The sequence below is a fragment of the Urocitellus parryii genome, chromosome 3 (genome assembly GCF_045843805.1).
Source record: "Urocitellus parryii isolate mUroPar1 chromosome 3, mUroPar1.hap1, whole genome shotgun sequence".
NCBI classification, from domain to species: Eukaryota; Metazoa; Chordata; class Mammalia; order Rodentia; family Sciuridae; genus Urocitellus; species Urocitellus parryii.
The window spans coordinates 62,560,752-62,582,962 of NC_135533.1; the positions used below are offsets into that span (position 1 = coordinate 62,560,752).

Consider the following 22,211-nt stretch of genomic DNA (forward strand, 5'->3'; position numbering starts at 1 on the left):
AACCTGTCCTAAGAAAAGAATATTTTTTCCTAGATACTTTGGATTATCTCTTAAGTCAAAAAGGACTTTTAAAGGACAAATATAATCTATAGGTATCCCTTTATATTGTGCTATTATTCTTTCTCCCCTTCTGCAAGGAAATCTCAGTAAAGAACAGCTTACACCTGATTACTCATTTCATTCAGTCTTTACTCCCTTGTACTAGGATATTTACCTTCTTAAAGGTTACCAGCAATCTCTTAAATAGCAAATCCCCTCTTAAGAAAATATGTGTGGAGTGCCTAATATTTACTTGGCAGCGGGGATAAACATCCAATTAATATCTCACACTCTCTTCCAAGAAGAAAAACAAAGATAGAGGCCAATGATATTATATGTGAGGGTGTTTTAGGAACAAAGTGGAGACACACCCATTCAAGGAAGTTTCTTCAGGTGATTTGATGTCTAAGCTGTCTTGTTTTACAAATAGGACTTAGCTAGTTGAGGAAGGGTAAAGGCAGTCAGAGCATAAAATGAAAAAGTGATATAACTAGAATACATGTGATGATGTTCTTCACAAAGAATAAAGGCATGAAACACTGTGACGAACTTACTAAGCTACAAATGGTGCTATACTCATAGAACTGATGAAATGTATTTGGGATTGAATATTTCTAGGGATGGTGAAGACTATGCTCATTTTCATTTGCTAAGGATTTGGAATTTTGACAATATAAATTTAGTTCCCAGTCTCTATTTCCTTGTGGAAAAAAATTTGGAATGTTATTACCTTTCTGTGGCTTCATGAGGACTGAACATTATGTGCTTTTTGCCCACAGAGACTGGCACTTAGAACATGCCCACACGATATTGTCCATAAATAGTTGTGTCATTACATAGTAATTGTGGAAGTAGTGTTTGAATTTATTTAAGAAATTTAGGAAAGAAACAGGGAGGTTTTGGCAGGCAAAAGTGATTAATTAAGTCTATTCAAGTAGTAATAGGAGATTTATGGGGGATATGGAGAAAGAATTTGAAACTACTTAAGAATAGGGTTTGTGAATTTCAGAATATAGATTTTAATAAAAAGTATGTCAACAATTCATGAATCATTGTGATAAAGAAAAATTAAATAATGGATTTTTTAAAACAATATAACAACTTATAATGCACTTACAATTTTAATCAAAAATAAGCATTTATAATTCTTTAAGTTAAGCATATTTTACATAATCAAAATTTAACATTACACTAATCACACCATAAAGCTGCTCCTTAGTATTGTGAAATTGATCCTGTTTAGAAAGTACTTTTTTAGACATAGAAATATTGATACCATATTCTGCTTCTTGCCAGGATGATTGCATGCCCATCACACTGTTGACAGCTGGAAGAAAACATGTACAATTATTATTTTATTCCAAATTGTCTTCCTAAATATCAACAGTGACATTGTCAATGATTTTATAATCCCTAATAGAATTACTACTTTGCAATTCACAGGCCCAGTATACTAAAGTCATTCATACTTCAGGAAATCTGACAACTGAATAAAATAATTGTCTTGTTTATCTAATTATTCATTAAGACATTACTTAACACATACGGAAAGCCTCCGTATAGTTTCAGAGCATTTTACTGTACTGAGGTCATATCCAAATACTGCTCACCATTACACAGTGTTCTCAGGGCAGCTAGAAATATTGTGCACTATCACCTTCCTATTGACTTGATAACAATAGGTATAGAGAAATCAGAATTAGGTCATACCTCTCCTAAATCATATGTCATTGGCAATTTATATAATGGCTATTTCAGTGGAGTATCGAATATGTGGAGATCTTTCACTGAGTTGAGTAGCTACTTGGAGGAGAGAAATTATGTATAGTCAGCTTATACAACTATTTCAAATGATAGTACTCTGCAGAGTAACAGAAAAGAGATGGTTACAGAAAATGTGAACGGGGTCAGAGGAAGTACTTCAGAAGTAGTAGATTTTTAAGTCATGTCAGGTAATGCAAATAACCTAGCAGTGAAAGATAGAAAATGTTTCCATGAGAAGACCAGAGATGTGGGTACCCAAATTATAACTGGAGTGGATGGATATACCAGAAACAGGAACACTTCTCTGGACTTGGGATCTAAGAATGTATGGTACTGATGCAGGCATGTTAGTGAAATTGGTTTTTAGAGGCTTAGAGAGTTTTTAAATCAGATATGTCTTTTGTTTGTGAAATGTGCAAAGAAATTACAGTTCAGAGTGAGAAGAGATGGATGTGTTGAAGATTTGAGAAAAGCAGGAGAGCTGTGAATTTTCATCACTGAAGGTGGTAAAAGTGAATTTATTTGGGATCTATAGTCTGATGTGATTACATTGAGCTATGATTTGAAAACATGGTCATAAATCTGAACTGAGTCCAGAGCACATAATTGTGTTACTTTCAATAGGAACACACTGCTGCTTAAATGCAGCCACAGATTCAGTGACAGATTCAATGACAGATTGCTTTAATCAGGACTGAGTTCTTTACCTGAATTTAAAGGAGATGGTGGGACAAAGAGTGAACTCTATGTGAACAGAGTAACAGTGATGGACAATGAAATCCTATCAGGATGACAAGTAAAGTGACATTAGAGAACTAATGGAGAAAGAAAGAGAAACACGGTCTTTAGCATAATGATATGGAATAAATTAATAAATATCTAAGTATTTTGGATTAAGTTGGATAATAGAGAATATGATATTTGGACACTAGATTTTTGAAGTGTTATGATTATTGATGATGTTACAGTCTTGGGTGTGACCATAGGAATGGGTGTCTGGAATAGGAAGAAGGACAAAAGAGCAAGAACATAGGAGTTAAAAGAATGATCAGCCATGATAAATGTTGATAATTTCTGTGAAAGTTAAATATGCTATAAGATGCCAGGAAGTATTGTAGGAAAAAAAACTCTGGAAGCCAAAAATTAAAGTCACTGAAAGATTAGGGGATGATAATAAAAATAGGTAAGGATTGTTAAAATCTAATTATATGCAACCCAAAGGGCAATAATTTGTAAAGGAGGAAAGAGATGAACACTGTACAAGGAAGAATTGTAGAAAAGGTAAGTCACTTAGTGCCTGCCTCAGCTTTGACAGAATGCTTGTGCTTAAATTCCATGGTGGTGTTCTTCAGGGACATTTCCATTAGTGCAAAAAGGTGAAAACAATATATGGTAGGAGAGCAATGAGGAGATACATGTAGGCCCTGTAGAACTGGAGAAGATGACAGGTATGAGAAATGCAAAAGAGAAAGGAATACTGGCCCAAGTGGAAGAAAACTTTGTGAAAGTGTTGGCATTTTTTCACCATGCTTCATGCCAAGACTATGCAACCTTTTCCCACTCTTCCCCATCTATAAACACACACCAACTATTCACCATATCTCCAGTGCTCATTGTTTTACAAAGTCTTCTCTTACTGGTCTACCTCACAAGGACCCTGTTGTTCTCTGAATTCGTATGGAGCTGATTAGATGCACTGTGCATGTTAAGAAAAAAAAAAAAACTACCATATATTATTCCCTACAATTTTTTACTTATATCTCTACCCAGTTGGATTATGGGTTCTTGAAGAACAAAAACCATTCTTCAAAAGGGAGAAAACATAGTGAAGGAAATTTGAAAGCCATTTCACCAATACACCATCAATATAGATTTCTCTTGCTATATAATTTCATTCATCACTGTCACCAATGTCAAGCACTTAAAATAGAATGTTAGCTCTTTCTTAATTTTCACTTCCACACTCAACTGAAGTGCATACATTCTCCCATTTTGATTTATGAGTTACCATTTACGACAGTTTATTTGCAAATGCTTTATTGTCTGGACACCATGAAAAATGCAAGAATAACTTCTAGTGTCTCTGACGTGAGTTCTTTTTGTCCTTACCTGATAACTTCCAGGCAGTAAGTTTGGTTTTGTGTTTGGTTTGGGAACACTATTCAATGAGTTTTCATGCCTACAAAAAGTGTTAAAGAAAGTTTTGAAATATTTATTTAATCTTTAATGCAAGTGATATATTTTAGTGGTTATGTACATAAATAATAAATGATGCATTAGTTTCTTTTATAAATCAATAGGTAAGCCAACACTACATAATGCTATATTTAAATAGTCTATTAAGTATCTCTTAATAGCCTCCTAGACATTATAAATCAGAATCACTTATGTTCTTAAGATTAATAGAAGTGTTTATTATTAATAATCTCAGATACTATCTCTTCTAAATAAAGTAATGGATCTCAATGCTGTTCTAAGTAAAAGTTTATATATTTCATTTGGTTTCTTGAAACATGATATTTGTTCTTATCCCTGGGACACTTATGCCTCTTATCATTAAATGACTTGAAAACAGTATTAATCCTATTCAATGGCAGCAGAAAACTCATACTAGGTCATAATGAGCATTTGTAAATGCAATTCTGCTCTCTAGTATGCCTCTATAATTGAAATAATATTAGGTAGTCAATAAATATTGATGAATTAAGCTTGGGCTACTTAAAAATTGACAAAGAATTTAAGGGTGAAATGTAACTTCTTAAAATGTCAATCAAAATCTTGTATTTCTAAATTTCATGTCTATTGAAGCATTTAGGACCAGCTTGTAAAATCTAAAATTTCTTTCTTTAAAACATCAAATCTACTTTTACCTTGGTACCTGCCCTGGCTCCTTGGCAGTGAGACTTGGTTGATGCTGCTGATGTTTGTGACAATGAGGAAATAATCTTGAACAGGCAGGAACACTAAAGTTAAAGGAGATTGGGTGGGGGACCGAGAAGACATTTACAAAATGAAACCAGTATGCTTGTTTTTTATCAAACGTAGTTACCTGCTTCAATCATACTAGCATTGAGTTTCCCAGTTAACCATTCCCATGCAAAAAAACAAAAATACAATTTAATCTATTAAATATATGCCAGTTAATAAGAATTTCTTTTGAATTTTAAAATGAACATAATATACTTCATTTTATAAGGATAAATAAATTAGTTTTATAATTTTATCCTTCATTTTAATAAAACTTCCATAAAAATAATTATTTGGGGATTGGGTGGTATCCTCAAAACCCATAAAATAGCTTTTTAGATGTTAAAAATATTTCATAATAACGTTTATACATTGAGGGGGAAGTATGGGATATATATGACATTCGATATCAGGGGAGAAGTTTCTAGTTAATAGATACTGTATTTTAGCACTTCAATTTCTGTCATGCTTGGTTGTAGCACATCTACAAGACCCCTCTATGATAAGCTAGTTTTAAGACCAGGAATTTCTCATAGTGAAGAAGTGGAAATTTAAAAAAAAAAACACACTGATTGTACCTTCTTAATTCACTAACTGTTTTTTAAAATAATAAATTATTTATTCAGGCAGTTGATACTACCATTACAAATCCACATAATATTCTAAGGTATATGTCACTTTCAAAACAGAAATTTAAGTTCACTGAACTATCTCCACTTCATATAAAGGTCACAACCTCTTGATGGTCCTTCCTAAACTTTTACTTTCAGGCTAACCCATATTACCTTGTGGAATCTACACTCCATCCTCCAGGATAAGAACCAACCTTACTAGTAACTAACATTACTTTCTAACATGAGTAAAACTGTAGAGTTCATATTAACCTATTTATATTCCATTCTGTGTTTCTCAAAAGAAAAACAAATCACTTTAAACTACATTTTGTCTTTTATATTTTTCCATTGGCTCTTTAAAAGCCAGCTTCAGTAGCACTTCGTCCATGAAAATTTCTTACCGAATCCTTCCACGTGAGTTAAGTATATTGCAGAAACATGTTTAAATCCTAATTAGCCCCCTATCACTTTCCTTTACAATCTAATGTAACTATTCATTTTCCTATGTCCTTTCTACCAGAGATGGTGCTCCTTGAGGGCAGGTATTATCTGTTATCATCTCTGTATTCTGGCCACCTGTCACAATATCTGAACCATAAGAATTTAGGCAATAAGTTTTAAATGAATTTGATCCTCCTATAGTTACTATTGCAATTCTTTATCTTTTGAGGACCTCTATCTATCCTTAGGTAGGTAAATATTGTTTACATATGTACCAACTAAATTTTATTTATTTTCTGTAGTATCTTTCAAAATTTCATTTCTTTTTTCCTTTTTATTTTCTTGTTGTTTTGTTTTAAAGCTTGTATCATTGGATTGATCACTTAGAGAAAGAGCATTAACTTTTGAACCAAAACATCCTGAATCTAATCTAAAACAGAAGTACTATTCTCTCCAGCTTTGTTGCGATTATCAGCGAGGATAACATTTACCAAGCACTAAAACTAATAGGTGAATTTATCTCAACCTTTTCTTTCCACTTTCATCCTGGTCTTTTAAAGCCATTCTTGATGTGTTTTATGAGACTCAAACAAATTCAAATGGAAGCAAAACTAAAATCTTACTCTTTGAAGAGGCACCATGCACCAGCATAGAGGCACACCATAAAAAGAGCTCCTGTTAGAGTTAATACTGCAGGAAACCAGTTATCAGGGCTCCAGTAATATGAAATCTTCTTCAAGACAGAAGTAGTAATCTGAGTAATACAGGAAATGTTTACCAAACATTAACAATGCCATTGACAAAAATATATATAGTATTCTCTGAGTTTTTTCACATATCACTGTTTACTCTTTATTATTAAAATAAGATTTTCATATAAAAATTTAAAATATTTTCACTTGATATTTATTTGAAAAATTAAAAATCCACATACAGTAAAATACAAGGGGTATCAAACTAACTCCTCTTTATCACTAAAGACAAACAAACAGTTCTCTTTAGAAGTAAACATCTTTGTTCATAATATTGCATCTGGCCAGAACCCTCTTTCCTGCCTTTCCCTCGTGGTGAGCATTTGTTCCATATCAGTGTCATCCTCTGCCTTTGCTTTTACAAGAACCTTAACTTTGGGGGTAGAATTGCCTTACCCACTCTCTTTGCTCCTATTTCTACTATCACATCTAGAATATTTTACCATATTTATTAGTTTTAATTCTGAATTTTCCCTCTGAGAAGTAAACTAACTATTAAAGAAGGACCATTTCTCTGCAGCTCTTGGCACAGAAAAGACATTAAGGGAGTGTTGGCTAAATGACAGGTAGAATGAATCAGCAAGATGTTTACAGGGTGAAGTATTATTTTAAAAATTAGTCAGATCACTGTTTCCCTTTTCTGCTTCCTATCATAAAAGCACAAAAAGGCTTTTTTCCTAGGTGAATCCCCCGCATCATCTCAGGGGGAACCACTTAAGAAGCTAGTAATTAACACAAAGCTCGCTATAGATTTTAACCTGGAGTCCCTCACTAAGGAGGAGTATGTTCCCAGCAGATGGCAGCATAAGATAGGAGAAATTCTGTGAACACATGCATTACATGTGCCATTGCTTAAGGTAACCTAAGTCAGGAGACTGGCTTCACAGAAATGAAAAATAAATAAGTAAAGGAAATTCAAAGGTGTGGGGAACAGACCTTTCCAAAAAGGATTAACAGTGGTGGTAGCAGAAATAGTACTATTTACATGATTCAGTGAGAAAGATCCTGATCACTTTCTTGATTGCTGTAGTTGTAGAGATTAAGTATTGTATGACTAAACATTCTATTTACAGTACAATGGTAGGGGCGTGCCTAGACATGAAAGATCAAGAAATCAGACTTGTCTCTCACAATGTTTGTTGAAATACTGTACTTTTATTTTCCTAAGTAAATAATACTCTATTGCATTTCCACATAATAAAAAAAATGAAAAGGATGACAGACAACCTGATTACCACCTAATCACCTAGCTCTGTTTTCAGCTCCTTAAGAAATAATACCCCTACCAAGTGCAAGTGGGAAGAATACCATTACTAATACAAGGAAAGAGACTACAGTCTGCAGTATTTCTTCCTTTCTTCCTATCTTCCAAAAATGTTTTCTGAACACCTACTATATTCCAAGAATTGCTTAATAGAGTATAGAACTTTACGACCCCAAACGATAGGGTTGGAATGCATTTATTACCTACCATGTGCCAGGATTTGTCCAAGTCTTTAAGCTATTTCTGTTTCCCTTAATACCCATTCTGAAAGAGAGGTGTTTGCCACCAGCAGTTTACAAAGGAGAAACGAAGGCCCAGAGAGGCTTGGTGTGTTACCTGGAGTTCTACAGCTCCAAGGGGCAGAAATGATGTTCACATATAGATTTGTATATCTTCAAGCACCAGGTTCTTTCCAGCTTTCTATGCTACCTTCCCCCCAAACTGAGGATATTGTAAGAGTTTTAAGAAAAAATCAAATCTATATTAAAGAGTTGAGGTACTGTTCTGTAAATCACCACAGTTTTCATGTAGAAGTCATCATACAAGTTTTTGTCCATGAAACTCCAACTGTACAGAGCCAATTGAAGGCACTGGAAAATTGCTTAGAAGCTGGATGAAAGAATCATCCTCACTTGTACTTTGCTTGTCTGATAAACAAGGGTATATTTTCCTGTTTCTCTATTATTTCCCATCTTTTTCTCATGTACTTACACAAAACATAGCTAAAGCTTTTATTATAAAAGGAACATTTTTTTAAACATTTCAAAGCCTAAGACAAGTGGGGATATTACTTTGTTGCTGCAATAATATAAAAAGAGCAAAACCTTTCTACAGGGATTAAATATAATATTAATGGATTATATTTACATAACATGTTTATTACAAGAGCTTTCATATCTCTTGTTTCATTTGATCTCTATAACATCTTTTGTACAATAGATACAGCTATTCTAATCCCTCTAGTAATCATATACACTGAATAAATATTTAAACGTGTTTTATGTGCAGGCTTGGTGCTTGCAAGCTCTCTCTCTCTCTCTCTACACCCTTTCAATCAGTGATTCAAAACAATTTGAAAAAACTGAATTTGGGGATTAGCATTTCATACACTTGATGTTTCCATAGCTTATTATTCCCTTATGTTTTAATTGCTTTTAAGCTCTTTGGAGCCCCCAGAGGATAATAATCATAAGGACAAAGGCATTTGCTCTTTGTTACTTCTTGTAGTTCAACCTGACTGGACTTGCTGCCTCTGGTCTTTTCTTCTCTATTTAATCCTTGACTCTGCCGGTCTACTTTCAGTTCTGAAACTATCTAAACTGGCTATGTATTATTTATAAAATGAAGCCCAAAGTCCATGGCATTGACTCTGGGTCCTTGTCAATCTACCTAATCTACTTACCTAATCTACTTTTCTGGCCCTGCATCTGACCACCCTGCTTCATGGACTCTAGGCACCCTTGGTTGTTCATCTTTGTGAATAATCCATATGATCTCACATCTGTTCCTCCATTTCCATCATTTATGAATATCTTTGCTTCTTATTCTGTTCATCAAAGGTCTACATCAAATTCAAGTATCCTTTTCTTAGACTTTCTCTTATTCTTCAAGCCAGATTTTGCTACATTGTCTGGCCTACATCTGTTTACTCTACCTTTACAGCACTGGTCAAAATGACTTGCAATTTGATTCGTTGGATATAAATCTCTATACTTACTATGGCTTATAAGTCTTTTCAAGATATGACCCCTTTATTCATCACTTCATCTCACTCTTTTTCTCCCAACTCACCATACTGATCAGAGGATTCCTCAAACCTGAAGCATTTCTCTAGTCTCTTTCATAGTCTCTTTGGTTCTACTATGTCTGCAAGCTTGAGAAAATTATTTAAATTCCTGAACTCTAAGTTCTCTCTTTCACAACATAGCAAAAAATAGTTAAGACTTTGAGTTTGATTAAATCAAGTCATGGGTTTATTTAATGTAGAAATTTTATGTATGAATGGGCTTATACACAAATTTCATAATTAGGAAATTTTGTTCAAATATTAACTTTATTATTTTCTCCTAAGGAAAAAACTATTTAAATTCATTTTAATTATATCCTAAACCTTCTGTACGTCACTTTTAGATCATGTGTATGTTATTGTACAAATTGCACCTTTTCACCCGTTTTAAATATGCTATTAAATTCAGGCTGAAACTTTTTTTTCTGTTGCTTGCAGGTTTGCCCAAACAGACAGCACAAAGATACTTACACACTTTGATGATTGAGCAGTTACTCCTCTCCTTTAGGATCATGAGGAGTGATGAAATAAATGGCTAAGGATTGACGGGACACTGGAGTTTGTATGTCATCAGACATTTATCTCACCATTAGGTAAATCACCAGTGAAAACAAAAGAATTTCCCGTCTGTCATTTGGTCACGCACTAAGCTCCTTACAGCTGTGTGCAGTTAATTTTGTTTGATTCATAACCTTAATTACTTAACTAGTTATATTTTATAGAAAAGACAATAATGATAATCTTCCCTGTCATGACAGCTTTCGTCAGTGGATATTAGAGTCACAGCAGATGTGCAAGGCTATAACCTAATAGAACACAATATATGTTATTTCTACTGACGTTCCGATTATTTCATTTAACTCTCACTGAAGATTTTCTTTAAAAGATCGTCAATAAGAAGTTCCAATTCATGTGTGTATGCGCTGTCTCAAATACTTCAAGTTAAATATGGACCAGACTTCTATAAGAAATGTTAAGTACTTTTTAGTAATAAAACACTGATAATTTAAGCAGAAATGCTAGTTTTGCCAACTTACTAAAGACAATTATGATTTAAAATTAATAAATATTGTAAAATAAGTTTTAAAAAAATAGTAATATAAAGAAGACAAGCCATATTTTTCCCCCTCAGTGCAGACTATGCAGGAGAACCAGAGGTTTTGTGACTATCTCAGCAATCACTTAAGCCTGAATATTTTTAAATAATAGATTACTGTCTTCAATCAATGAATTAACATTTATACAACAATTAATACAATACTAGTAAGGATTAATGGCATCCTTTATTGGGCATTGAACTAAGAGGGCTTATGAAATAGCTGTTAATAATTGGAAATGGAGGCTCAAGCGTGGTGATGGCTCAGCACAGGTTTACAGTTATGAACTGGGAGAGCTGGGATCTGAGCCAGGACCTGCTTCATTCTCATGGCCAATCCCTGCTATACTACTTGGGACTTGAGATTATCTACTCTCAAATGTAAAAACTGGTTCAATGGAGTCTGTGAAATGAGACTGTTACCATTTCTTTTGCTTCAAACTTTGGGTTCAAAACGGCTTGGTGATACTATGAATGAAAAAAATATGATAAAAGTTTTAGAAATTAATGTCTAAAGTGTTTTGTGAGCATTGTTACTATATCAAAAAAAGTCAACTGTTTTACTTTTTTTTGAACTCTGATATTACTCCTAAAACTTATTATTTACTTTCACATCCTAGGTCCTAATTCAATTAATATGTCATCAAATGAAAATAATACACAAAAAAAGAAAAAAGAATATGGAAAATTATTTTAAAATATGAAGACAAAAGTTTAAAATAATTTATTGTCCAACTATCATTTTTCTACAATGGCAGAACAATTAGCAAAAAGACATTACATAATAAAGGAAAATAAAATGATCTAAAATAATTTTTTAAATCTATTTAATCCTAGTGATTTGTCCCACTTTGATGACCCACATTATTATTCTCTGAAGGCCATGGAACCTTTTTATTTGTTGTAGAATGTTAAATAGATTATTGGCTTTTACTTCTCAGATTACTTTTTAAAATAAATCATACTACGTTCTGAAAAAATTCTATTTAAAAATAGTATTAAATGTGATATCAGTGTACTAAAATGTATAAGTATGTAACAAATATGATACAAATTCAGAATCTGCATCATACACTGAGCATTGCTTTATACTTGCACTTCATGCCTGGCTACTTGTTAAAGTTAGATCCAATGTCTTCCCACATAAGGAAAATCGTATGTGGATGGAATATATATATATATTCAACTTGAGAAGGTATTACACTTTGTAGGAAGTTCAGTTTATGTGACCAAGCACAATCTTCAGTTTTACTGGGGGAGGATGGTGATTTATTTACAAGAATTTTATTTCCTAAATGAGATAAGCCACTGAACAAGAGACTAGTTAGTGTAAGTAATGTTCTCAGTTTTGTTAGGTGAGACACTATTTTCCTTCAAAATAAATTCTAGCTTTGCTATTGAGTAACCCAGGAATACATATTTACTTTTATGCAAAAGAGTAGTTAAACAGTCAGAAAAGAAAATTATGTATCAATATATCCAGGATATATTTCACTTATAAAATGTTAGGCTGATGTTCTCCATGTTGGTTTTCCTTAGTGTTGTCCACACCTTTTCAAATACCTCCTTCCATAATTCTTATAAGTTATTCTGTATAAATTTCCTACTGGGAGTTTGATGGACACAAAGACCAAGAAGTAAATGAATATAAAATATGATTCTATTTATTCATGGAAACTTTAAAAATAGATTGGCTGAATGCGGCATAATAAACATAGAAATAAATGCTCATACAGTTGCATAACATGTCACTTCTTAACACAGCGGAAAGTGAAATGGCGAAAGAGTCATAAAGAGATTTTATTCCAAGTAACACCTAAAGAAAGAAGGGTGACTTGTATTACTCAGATTTTTGTTACCATCTGAGAAAAACAAATTAGAGGAGGAAAGATTAATTTTGGCTCACAGTTTCGGAGACTTCAGGTCTTGGTCACTTGGCTAGTATAAGTAATGCTTTCCTATGATGGTGGGCAGCCGGTAGTGAAGCAGGCTTACTATGTGGCAGCTATGAAACCACAGTGTTGGGGGGTAGGGAATGTGGGGTAAGAACAAGAAATGCCCTTTTAGTGTAAGCCATAGTGATCTACTTCCTCCAGCTAGGCCCCATGTTCTAAAGTTTCCACAATCATGCCATTGCCCATGGACCCATTAATTCATTAATGATGACCTCATTGATGAGGTCAGAGCCCTTATGATCTGATCAGTTTCTGAAAGCCCCAGGTTTGAACATTTCTGTGTTGAGATACAAGCCTTCAACAGATGAACCATTGGTGGACATTCCAGATCCAAATCATAACACTGACTTAGCTGCTTAGTTCCCATGTCTGAAACTTAAGACAGAGGTGAATAGTGGAATGCTTCCAGATATGCAGCAGAAGCCTCTCCCCTAGATCGAAGGGACCTGTTATTGTTGTTCCACACAAGGATAATATATATATATAATCCCAGCGATGTCCATCATACATATGTCCTGCAGGCTCTGATAGAACGGATAAAAATGGACAAGCTTCCCTTGAATATGCCTCCTTATAGCCTCCAATTTCTGGCCAACCATAAAGGTATTACATTCATCATCATTGAGCCATTACATCAATCTTCTTTACTGATTTATTTTTAGAAATAACTTGAGATAAAAGAAGCAGATTTGTTACACTTCTGCTCCACACCTTAAAACATTATAATCAAATATATTTTCTTTTATACCTTTTATAAAAATAATGTAAATCAATGCTGGGTGTCTGGGAGATTTATTTTTATTCAAAAGGGGTACATGAATTAATCTAGTTTAGGAAATACAGAAATAGTAGAATTACAGTACAAACATGGCCTGTGGAAACAGACCTAAGCTGCACTTATGATTTATCACAATATGGACAAGTCAATTTCTGTTTGGGACACTGCTGCATAGGTAGTAGGGTTGCTATGAGGAAAAAACATACCTTATGGGAGTTTGTATCATTCTGTAAACTATCAGTTTATGACCATTATTAACACTGTGCCTCTGCTGCTATTTTAGTCATCATATTTGAAAAATACAAAAAACAAGAGGAGTTTAGTTCAGGAGTAAAAGATGTTGGTTAATCCCAGCGATGCTACAATGAGCTCCACTTTCTAGACTGACAAAACAGAGAGGATATTAAATCACAGCTCACAAGTAAGATATTGCTGTAGTCTCTGCTGTAGTTTTACCAAAAGAATAGATTCAAGTTGGCAGAAAGTGCCTGTGGCTTGTAATAGGTACTTTGACCTTTAAAAATAGCCATACTACTGAATTACTCTTTGAAATAAAGGGTAATAATGTAGAATACATATTCCTTTCTGTTTCCATGGCTTCATTTTTGCCTATTAAACTTAAGAATTTGTTAGTCTTACTTTAAGTTTTTTTTCTACCTTCCCAAGTCTTCTAAAGAGTAATAAGGACAAGCCCACTAGTCTACTTGTAAACCAACTCTTAAAATACAATTAAAAAACCCCTGGTATTAGTATTTGTCAGTTTCATGGTATAAATATTTCTACCATAACCTGTTTTTTTTTTTTCCCCTTGAGTACTGGGAATTGAACTCAGGGGCAGTTCACCACTGAGCCACATCCCAAGCTCTATTTTGTATTTAGTTTAGAGATAGGGTCTCACTGAGTTGCTTAGTGCCTCACTTTTGCTGAATTCACAGATCCTCTTGCCTCAGCCTCCCAAGCTGCTGGGATTACAGGCACATAACCTATGTTAATCTACCAAAAATTTAACAATCAAACCATAAGCTTTCTGAGTAGCACTAGGCTTTCATTACTAGGCTCCCATCAGCTGGAGTGATCCTGCTCCAGTACACCACTAGTTAAATTCTTGACTGAGAACAAAGTACCAGGAAGATTGGATTGCAAATTGGCTTATGAGTTATACAATGGTAAGGACTGCTCTTTGATGAGGCAATGCCAGCTTGTAAAAGTAGTGAACCTGTGCAGTGAGCACAACACTGGAGCGAGCATATAACATTATGAGTCTCTAAGCTGCCATTGTATCTTTGGGAATAGTCTTTAAAGTTCCGATTAAGTAAAAGACATGGAAAAATCACAAATTTGTCACTCTGTGAACCTAATGCCTCTTCAGTTCTTCACTGATGGGACAAAATTCTTTTTATTATACTTATGCACATCATGAAATATGAACGTGTTATCAGGATGAACCAATGAAAAGATTGACAGACATTTTTTATAGGCTCTCTCCTTTCTACTTTTCATGTTGAAATAAAGGTCAAAACCAATTATAAATTAGAATGACTTAGAGTCTCTGCCGTCTTCCATATTGTCAAAATGGACATTAGTCCTGGAATTTTTATTATGGGCTCAATTTGCTACAAACAGATCATTTCAGGAATTTTGATTCATCATTCCTTAGGGATTATGTTTGCAGGAAACAGTGTCTAGCCAGTTACCTCATTGTCTTTTTCGACAATCTTGATTTAGAATTGGAAGAATTTCATTCAGTTCATGAAAGATGACTTAGTTTCTTTTTTCTTCTCTACCTGCCCTGAGAGTGACCTCTGAATAAGCAGGTATAGGTTCAAAGACTAAGGTGAACCAGGAGATAATGGTTTGGTTTATTTAAGCTAGTTTAGGTTTTTATTTATTTACTACTAGCTTGTTTAACTGTTTCTACATTTAAGATGAAATGATTTCCTCCTATTTTTCTTTTTAAGTGTCAGGTATTATTTTACCAATTCTAGTGTCAAGAAGAGCCTGACAAATGTCAATATATTTAATGAATATTCTACATAGTTTTTTTTTTCTTAAGCTATGTGTTAGTGGCTTATCTTGCAGTGTTTACACTAATGGAAATATATTTTGCTTATGGAAAAGTTTATACCAGTTCAAATGTAGTTGATAAACCCATTTTTAATTGGGGTTTCATAATCCAGGTTCCATGAATGGATTTCACAAGCTGTAAAGTGTAATATAAAGTTGTGTACACACATATATGTGGGCAATGTACTGCAGTGAGGGACTATAGTTTTCATCAGATTCTGCAACAGTTCATGAACCCCCACCTCTACCAAATAAGAGCTATCACATACCTTTCTTATAACATATGGCATGAGTCTTTTGACTTATCAAGTACCATAGTTGGCACTGTAAAATATACAAAGGTCTTTATGGAATGCTTTCAGCAAATTATAGTGTATGAGATACCCTATTCTTTTTCAAGAACCTACAAGAAATTTTTGTTGAAAAGTTTATCCTCCAGCTGAAGATGTCTTCTATAATATTTATAATACAATTGATCCATTTTTAATTACTTTGAGCTTTTAATCATCAGGCCTTTCTCTAAAATTTACAAGACGCACCATTAGAAATCTGGTTTAAGAATGTTCTATTTTTGTAAGGGGCTTTTATAGTTATATTTTAAAAGCAGATAAATTCCTGGTGGTGTTCTTTAACCACTTAGAAATGTTTTTATGTTTTCATATCTAATTCAACATTCTAAATTGAAAGATATGCCTTGTAATAATCATAATAAAACAGTCTATAATTTTAATGACTAAATTTTAAGAGAAATTCTTTTTCCCATGATATATTATAAAAGTACACATTATAGTACACCAATTTCAAACAAAATAAGATGGTAAATTCTATTGCTTATGTATATTTGAGATGTAGCGTTCATTTCAACATGAAAGTCTTATTTCAAGGCTTAAGTCTGGATTATTAAAACAAGGCTATCTGTGTTCATGTACACTACTTCCTCCATCCACCAATATTCCCTTCATGTTTTCTTCATCCTCATTCAAACATCATAAACATATACAAATATCTGATCTTGCCATCCTTATCTTGTACTCCCTCTTTATATCCTCCCTGATTGGAAAATAAAGTCCACCTCTCTTAGATTGGTATGCAGATGTTTTCAAATTTTTGCCTTTACAGTCCCCCCCATTTGCTGAATAAGAATGTTTATTATTTAGACCAAGTTAGATATTCTATTATTTACACCTGGAAAGCTTTTCTCCAACTTATTCAATTTTGTATACCAACATGCAGACCAAGATTCAACTATATATTTGGTAAATAGACAGGTGGAGACATAAATGATAATTTTATTACATTCCCAATTATAAATAATAGCTAGTCAGTAATAGATTTAATAAGCTTTTAGACATATTAGATTTTTAGTAAACTATCTTAAAATATGTAGGTGTGCTTCTGTGTCTGTTTACTCACTCTCAAGCAGGTGGAAGTTATAACCTACTTTGGTATCATTTCTCCTTCCTGCACAATGGTCAAGTTGAACTATAGACTTTCTAAGGTTTCTTCTGGTCTGGTAATACTTTTTGCAAGAAAGGCACATATATGTCCCTGCAGAGATGTATGCATTATATAAGTATACACATAAACATTAAAGCTCATATGGCTTATGGAGGAAAGCATTTATTCCTTGGAAATAAATTCATAAGTCACAGGTTAGTAATCATTTCCAGACAGCCTTAATTGGTCTGCCTCTTTTAGTAAGCCTAATGTACTTTGCCAAAGGAAGTGTATGGATTACAGTTCCACTTAGCTCAACTACAAATTTAAAACTCCTTTCACATTTTGCTGCAGAATTTATTTATGTTTTATTACAATGCCTTTTGCTTTGGTAGATTTTGCCTTCTTAATCAGGAATTTGGATGGTGGAAATTCATGTGTTAATGTAAGTTAAGATTTTTCCCCCCATTGCAGTACAGGCTAAAATAATCTCTCCCAAAGGAGTAAGATCCAGCGCAGAAGATTGACTCATAATAGGGAGTTAAGGTTCATGTTCAGCCAGAAATAAAAACAATATATTTTAACCCTTTGGAATGTTCTTCTAACATCTTACAATATCACCAACAATATAACTGGATTTCAGGCAAATTTTACTTGACTTATAAAATTATTTGAACACATATTTGTTGAGTGTGAAAGAAAGTTCCATGATCAATTATGCTGGCCTAGGCAGAAAGACTGAGAACTAATTTAGTGATGACCAGAAGACTATTCATGTTTATAGAGTTTGGCTATATAAGAGGTGTGACAGAAAGCTCTAAAGTAGATAACAAAGTTTTAATGAATAAGAGAGTACTTAATTTATGAGATATATTTGGGGAACAATTTACCATATCAAACAGTAATAGTTTAACAAAGTACATAAGCCATCATATTATTTCCCTTTCTGCAATTTTAAAACTATTTTGTGATACCTAAAATGTATATGACAGCTCAAAAAATATAGTAATTCACCAGATACACATCACACGATTTAATGATCACAAGTTGTGCCAGATTTAATTTTTACTTTTACTTATTCCTTCCCACCTATGATTATTCTGGAGCAAATGTCAGATTTACCATTATTTCATTCTTAAATAAGAAGTTCTTATTTTGAAGGTATTTAAGATTCTAAAAATTTTATCACTATTTTTTTTTATTTTGGTACTAAAAGCATTTTTTATCCCAAAATTATTATGATAGTCTCTTATATTCTTTGTAATGTTTAGTTATTTTATTTAGTTTTGTCATTTAAATTTACATTTCATTTGGACTTCCTTTAAGTAGAGGATTATTCCTACTTTGTATATACCCATACCGATTGTCCAATATAACTTTGTGAATCTATCATTCTTTTATCATTGCTCTGTAGTACATACATACATCAAATGTCCACATGAACATGTACAAAATTTGATAATAACTGGGCTGTAAGACAAGTCTTAAAAGATTTTCAGTGGATTGAAATCTGTATAACATTATCTCTGATCTTAAATATTATATTAGAGCCCTGCATAGTGGTGCATATCTATAATCCCAGCAACTCGGGGAGCAGAGGCAGGATGATCACAAGTTCAAGGCCAGCTTCTAAAAGTGAGACCCTGTATAAAAGTAAAAAAGGCTTCCCCTGTAGCTCAGTGGTGGACTGCTAGAAGTTCAATGCCCAGGTCCACAGGTAAATTAATAAAATAAATAAATAAATAAATAAATAAATAAGTGATAAATAAAATATAACTAGAAAATGCCTTGTATCTTTAGAAGTTAAGAAAACAGGAATATTTAGAAATGAATGAATGAAAAGACTACATAATAAAACTGAGATATAACAAAACCATATATAAAAGCCATAAACATACTCCTAAACACACATTTATTCAGTATAGAATGCTAGGTTGGCAGTTACTTTGCAACTTGAACATTTTCATTTTTCTGGCTTCCCATTTTAAAGTTATCTATTATGTAGACACTCTTTTGAAGGAAATATATTTTTCTTGATAGATTTTCATATTCATGTTATATTTGACTTTATGCAGCTTTTCTATGTGTTTAAATATATATTTCTTTTTTTTCTATTAGTTTTGAAAAACAATTAGACACTTTTATGTCTTTTGTATTTCAAATCAACATAAACTAACTGTTCTTCTCATGTTTATGTCCTTGCCTTTTTCTAGTATTTTTTAATCAATTTTTTCTTCAAACATCATTCTGAATAGTTTCTTCTGATGGATCTTCAGTTCTTAATGGACTCTTAAGCTATTTATAATTAGCTATTAAGTCAATTTATTATCATAATTTCATGTATTAAGTTCTTAGATATATTTGATCTGTTTTCAAATATTCTATGTTATATTTACAGTCACCAATACCCTGGTCAGATTTCAAGCTTGGTTTATGGTTCTTGAACTTAATAAACATAATTATTTTATGGTTTGTGTTTGATAATCCATCGCTATATTTGTGTTTCTACATTTATGATTGTATTACTTCTTGATTTTAATATCTTCTCATTTACCTGGCTGTGTTCAATCCTGTGGTATATCCCCTGGATTCAAAAGTTGTTAGAAGTAATTGGAAGCATAGAATATTGTTACTTTCCCACATAGATCATTTTAATTTGCTTCTTTTAGGCATATGAGAGAATTACCAGTTCTATGCCATTTTTATCCAATTTAATTTATTTTTATCAAGGATATTAAAACTTGCATTATAATGATTTTGCATAACTAATACAAAACTTCTTGACATGAAGTCAAGCAATGGAAGAAATTTACTCAACAAAGGCTATATTAATTCCAGCATCTCTCTTTGGGTTAACTGAGTTAACTAAAGTTAGTGAGGACATGGACATGAATACCTAGTTGACTACTTTAAACTCCACCTATCTGAAATCAATGAGGTATACAAAAAGACCAATTCTATTGCATAATTGATTTTTCTCTTTATTTGCATTTTAAAGATTACAAAACAGGGAGCATTTGTCTTTACTTCTTTGAAATGGTTATAACTTCCTGTCATTGGTACTTATACTTCTCAGCTTTACAGTCAAGACATTCTATGTTTAATAGTTTATATGTTTACCATAATCTCCCTTTTTCTTTACTACTGAGATATCCTCAGCCCTTTTTATTCTGGCAATTCTAGCTTCACTACCTTCTCAACATTTCCCAGAATACATATTTTCCCAGGGTAATCCAAATTTTTTTCTTCTCTTTACATTAACACACACACACACACACACACACACACACACACACTACTATCTGTTCGGCAAGAACTACATCATAATTTTTGTCCTCTCTTTGTGAAGAACTCATGGCCTCCTAAAGTAAAAAGCTTATTTTCAATTTCAAAGTTAAATAACATTGTACTATAATTTGTATCATTTAAACTGTGTATTCTTTATATAAATTGTTCTAAACATGTTAGGAACTAAATGATGTGTTCCCTCAAAATATACACATTGAAATCCTAACTCTCAATATAATGGTATTAGGAGGTAAGGTCTTTATATATGATTAGGTCATGAGTGTGACACTCTATTAAATAGCACTAGTACACTTACAAAAGAGACCTCAGAGGTCTCTAACTCTCCACCACATGAGGACATAATGAGAAGTTAGATATCTATGAACCTAGGAATGGACTTAGCAGACCTTGAATTGGCCATTGTGTTAATTTTGGGCTTCCATGCTTACAGAATGGTAATTAATGAATGTTCATTGTTTCAGCTACTCAGTCTATGGTATTTTTGTTGCTTTGTCTTGTCTATAGTGAGACTATGTTTTTCAAGAAAACAAGTTATCAAATATTTTCAGAAACCTATTATGGTGCTTTGTTTATAACTGTTCTGAGTATTAATTTAAATAAAGAAAAGTATACTATATTTAGAATCTACAAAATTACTAAGTATCCTAAACTAAATGGCATAAAGGCCTGCAAAATTATTAACATAGATATATTTACTTTATTTTTTTAAGAGAGAGAGAGAAAGAGAGAGAGAGAGAGAGAGAGAGAGAGAGAGAGAGAATTTTTAATATTTATTTTTTAGTTTTCAGCAGACACAACATCTTTGTTTGTATGTGGTTCTGAGGATCGAACCGGGGCAGCACGCATGCCAGGCGAGCGCACTACCGCTTGAGCCACATCTCCAGCCCCGATATATTTACTTTAATTCAAATTTAATAGTTAACAATGATTTATCCTTATTTCGATGATGAGAATTCATCAGAACTAAAGTAATTTTCATTTATGTCTTTCATTGCCAAAACATCAGGATAATCCTGTGAGAGTACCCAAGCACTTTCTATATTCATGACTAATTCAGACTACTTTAGAATTGCAGTTTATCACTAGATACTTACTGTAGTTGTAGATGTTTTTGTGGAAGAAGTTGGCTGTGTTGTGGTCCAGGGAAGCACATGAATTATGACTGTAGTAGTAGCTGACAGCTGACGAGCTTTATTCCCACCTAATTCATCAGTGACTTCAATAAGCAACTGGAAAGTCACTGGGTCTTGAATCCCTTGAAATACATCATCCTGGAAATTCTGACTGATGACCAGAAAAGGAGGTTCAACACCCAATCTCCGAAGTGTGAACTGATTATTTGCATTTCCTGAAAATGATGAAGTAATAAAACAAAAAACTACATTATGTATTATTGTTTCTACAGTTTAAGTTTTTATTTAAAAGTATTCCCCAATTTGTTTCAGCTACTACTACTGTTCCCCAATTTGTTTACAACAGTTACAAAATATCTCACATGGGTATCTTATAAAATAGCAAATAATGTATGTATTTTGCAATAATCTGTCTTATGTATTTGTAATAATCTGTCTTACCTCCTACAATTGAATAGCTCAGATGTTCCTTTGGAGAATCTCTGTCTGAACAGTTGAGGTGAACAAAAGGAACCTTAACAATGGAGTAAATCCAACTTTCCAAATGTGGTGGATTGCATACAGGAGGCTCATCATTTATATTCTATAACACAAGGATATTATCTTTTCAGGTTATCTCAAAAATATTGGAATATTTAATCAATTATTTACTTAAATTTTATAGTACACTATTTTTGCTTTCAACAAAATTGTTTGAGCACACTTTTACAAATCATTTCAATTATTTTATATTAGAAGAATAATGTTTTACCATAAAACTTTTTTTGTTTGGGGTTTCCCAGAATTGAATTCCATATTTAGTTAATAAGTGT

At 32.9% G+C, this 22,211-nt stretch overlaps 1 protein-coding gene across 1 annotated transcript in view; it reads right to left on the reverse strand.

Annotated features, from left to right (window-relative positions):
* Window positions 1–22,211, reverse strand: part of LOC113180147 (cadherin-related family member 4-like) — a 154,431-nt gene that overhangs the window by 50,616 nt on the left and 81,604 nt on the right. Inside the window, exons 17-21 of the mRNA XM_077796430.1 lie at window positions 21,841–21,982; window positions 21,361–21,614; window positions 6,449–6,579; window positions 4,674–4,766; window positions 3,913–3,982 (exon numbers count right to left, since the gene is read on the reverse strand). Coding sequence (XP_077652556.1) covers window positions 3,913–3,982; window positions 4,674–4,766; window positions 6,449–6,579; window positions 21,361–21,614; window positions 21,841–21,982 — 690 coding nt within the window. The remainder of the gene's footprint in view (window positions 1–3,912; window positions 3,983–4,673; window positions 4,767–6,448; window positions 6,580–21,360; window positions 21,615–21,840; window positions 21,983–22,211) is intronic.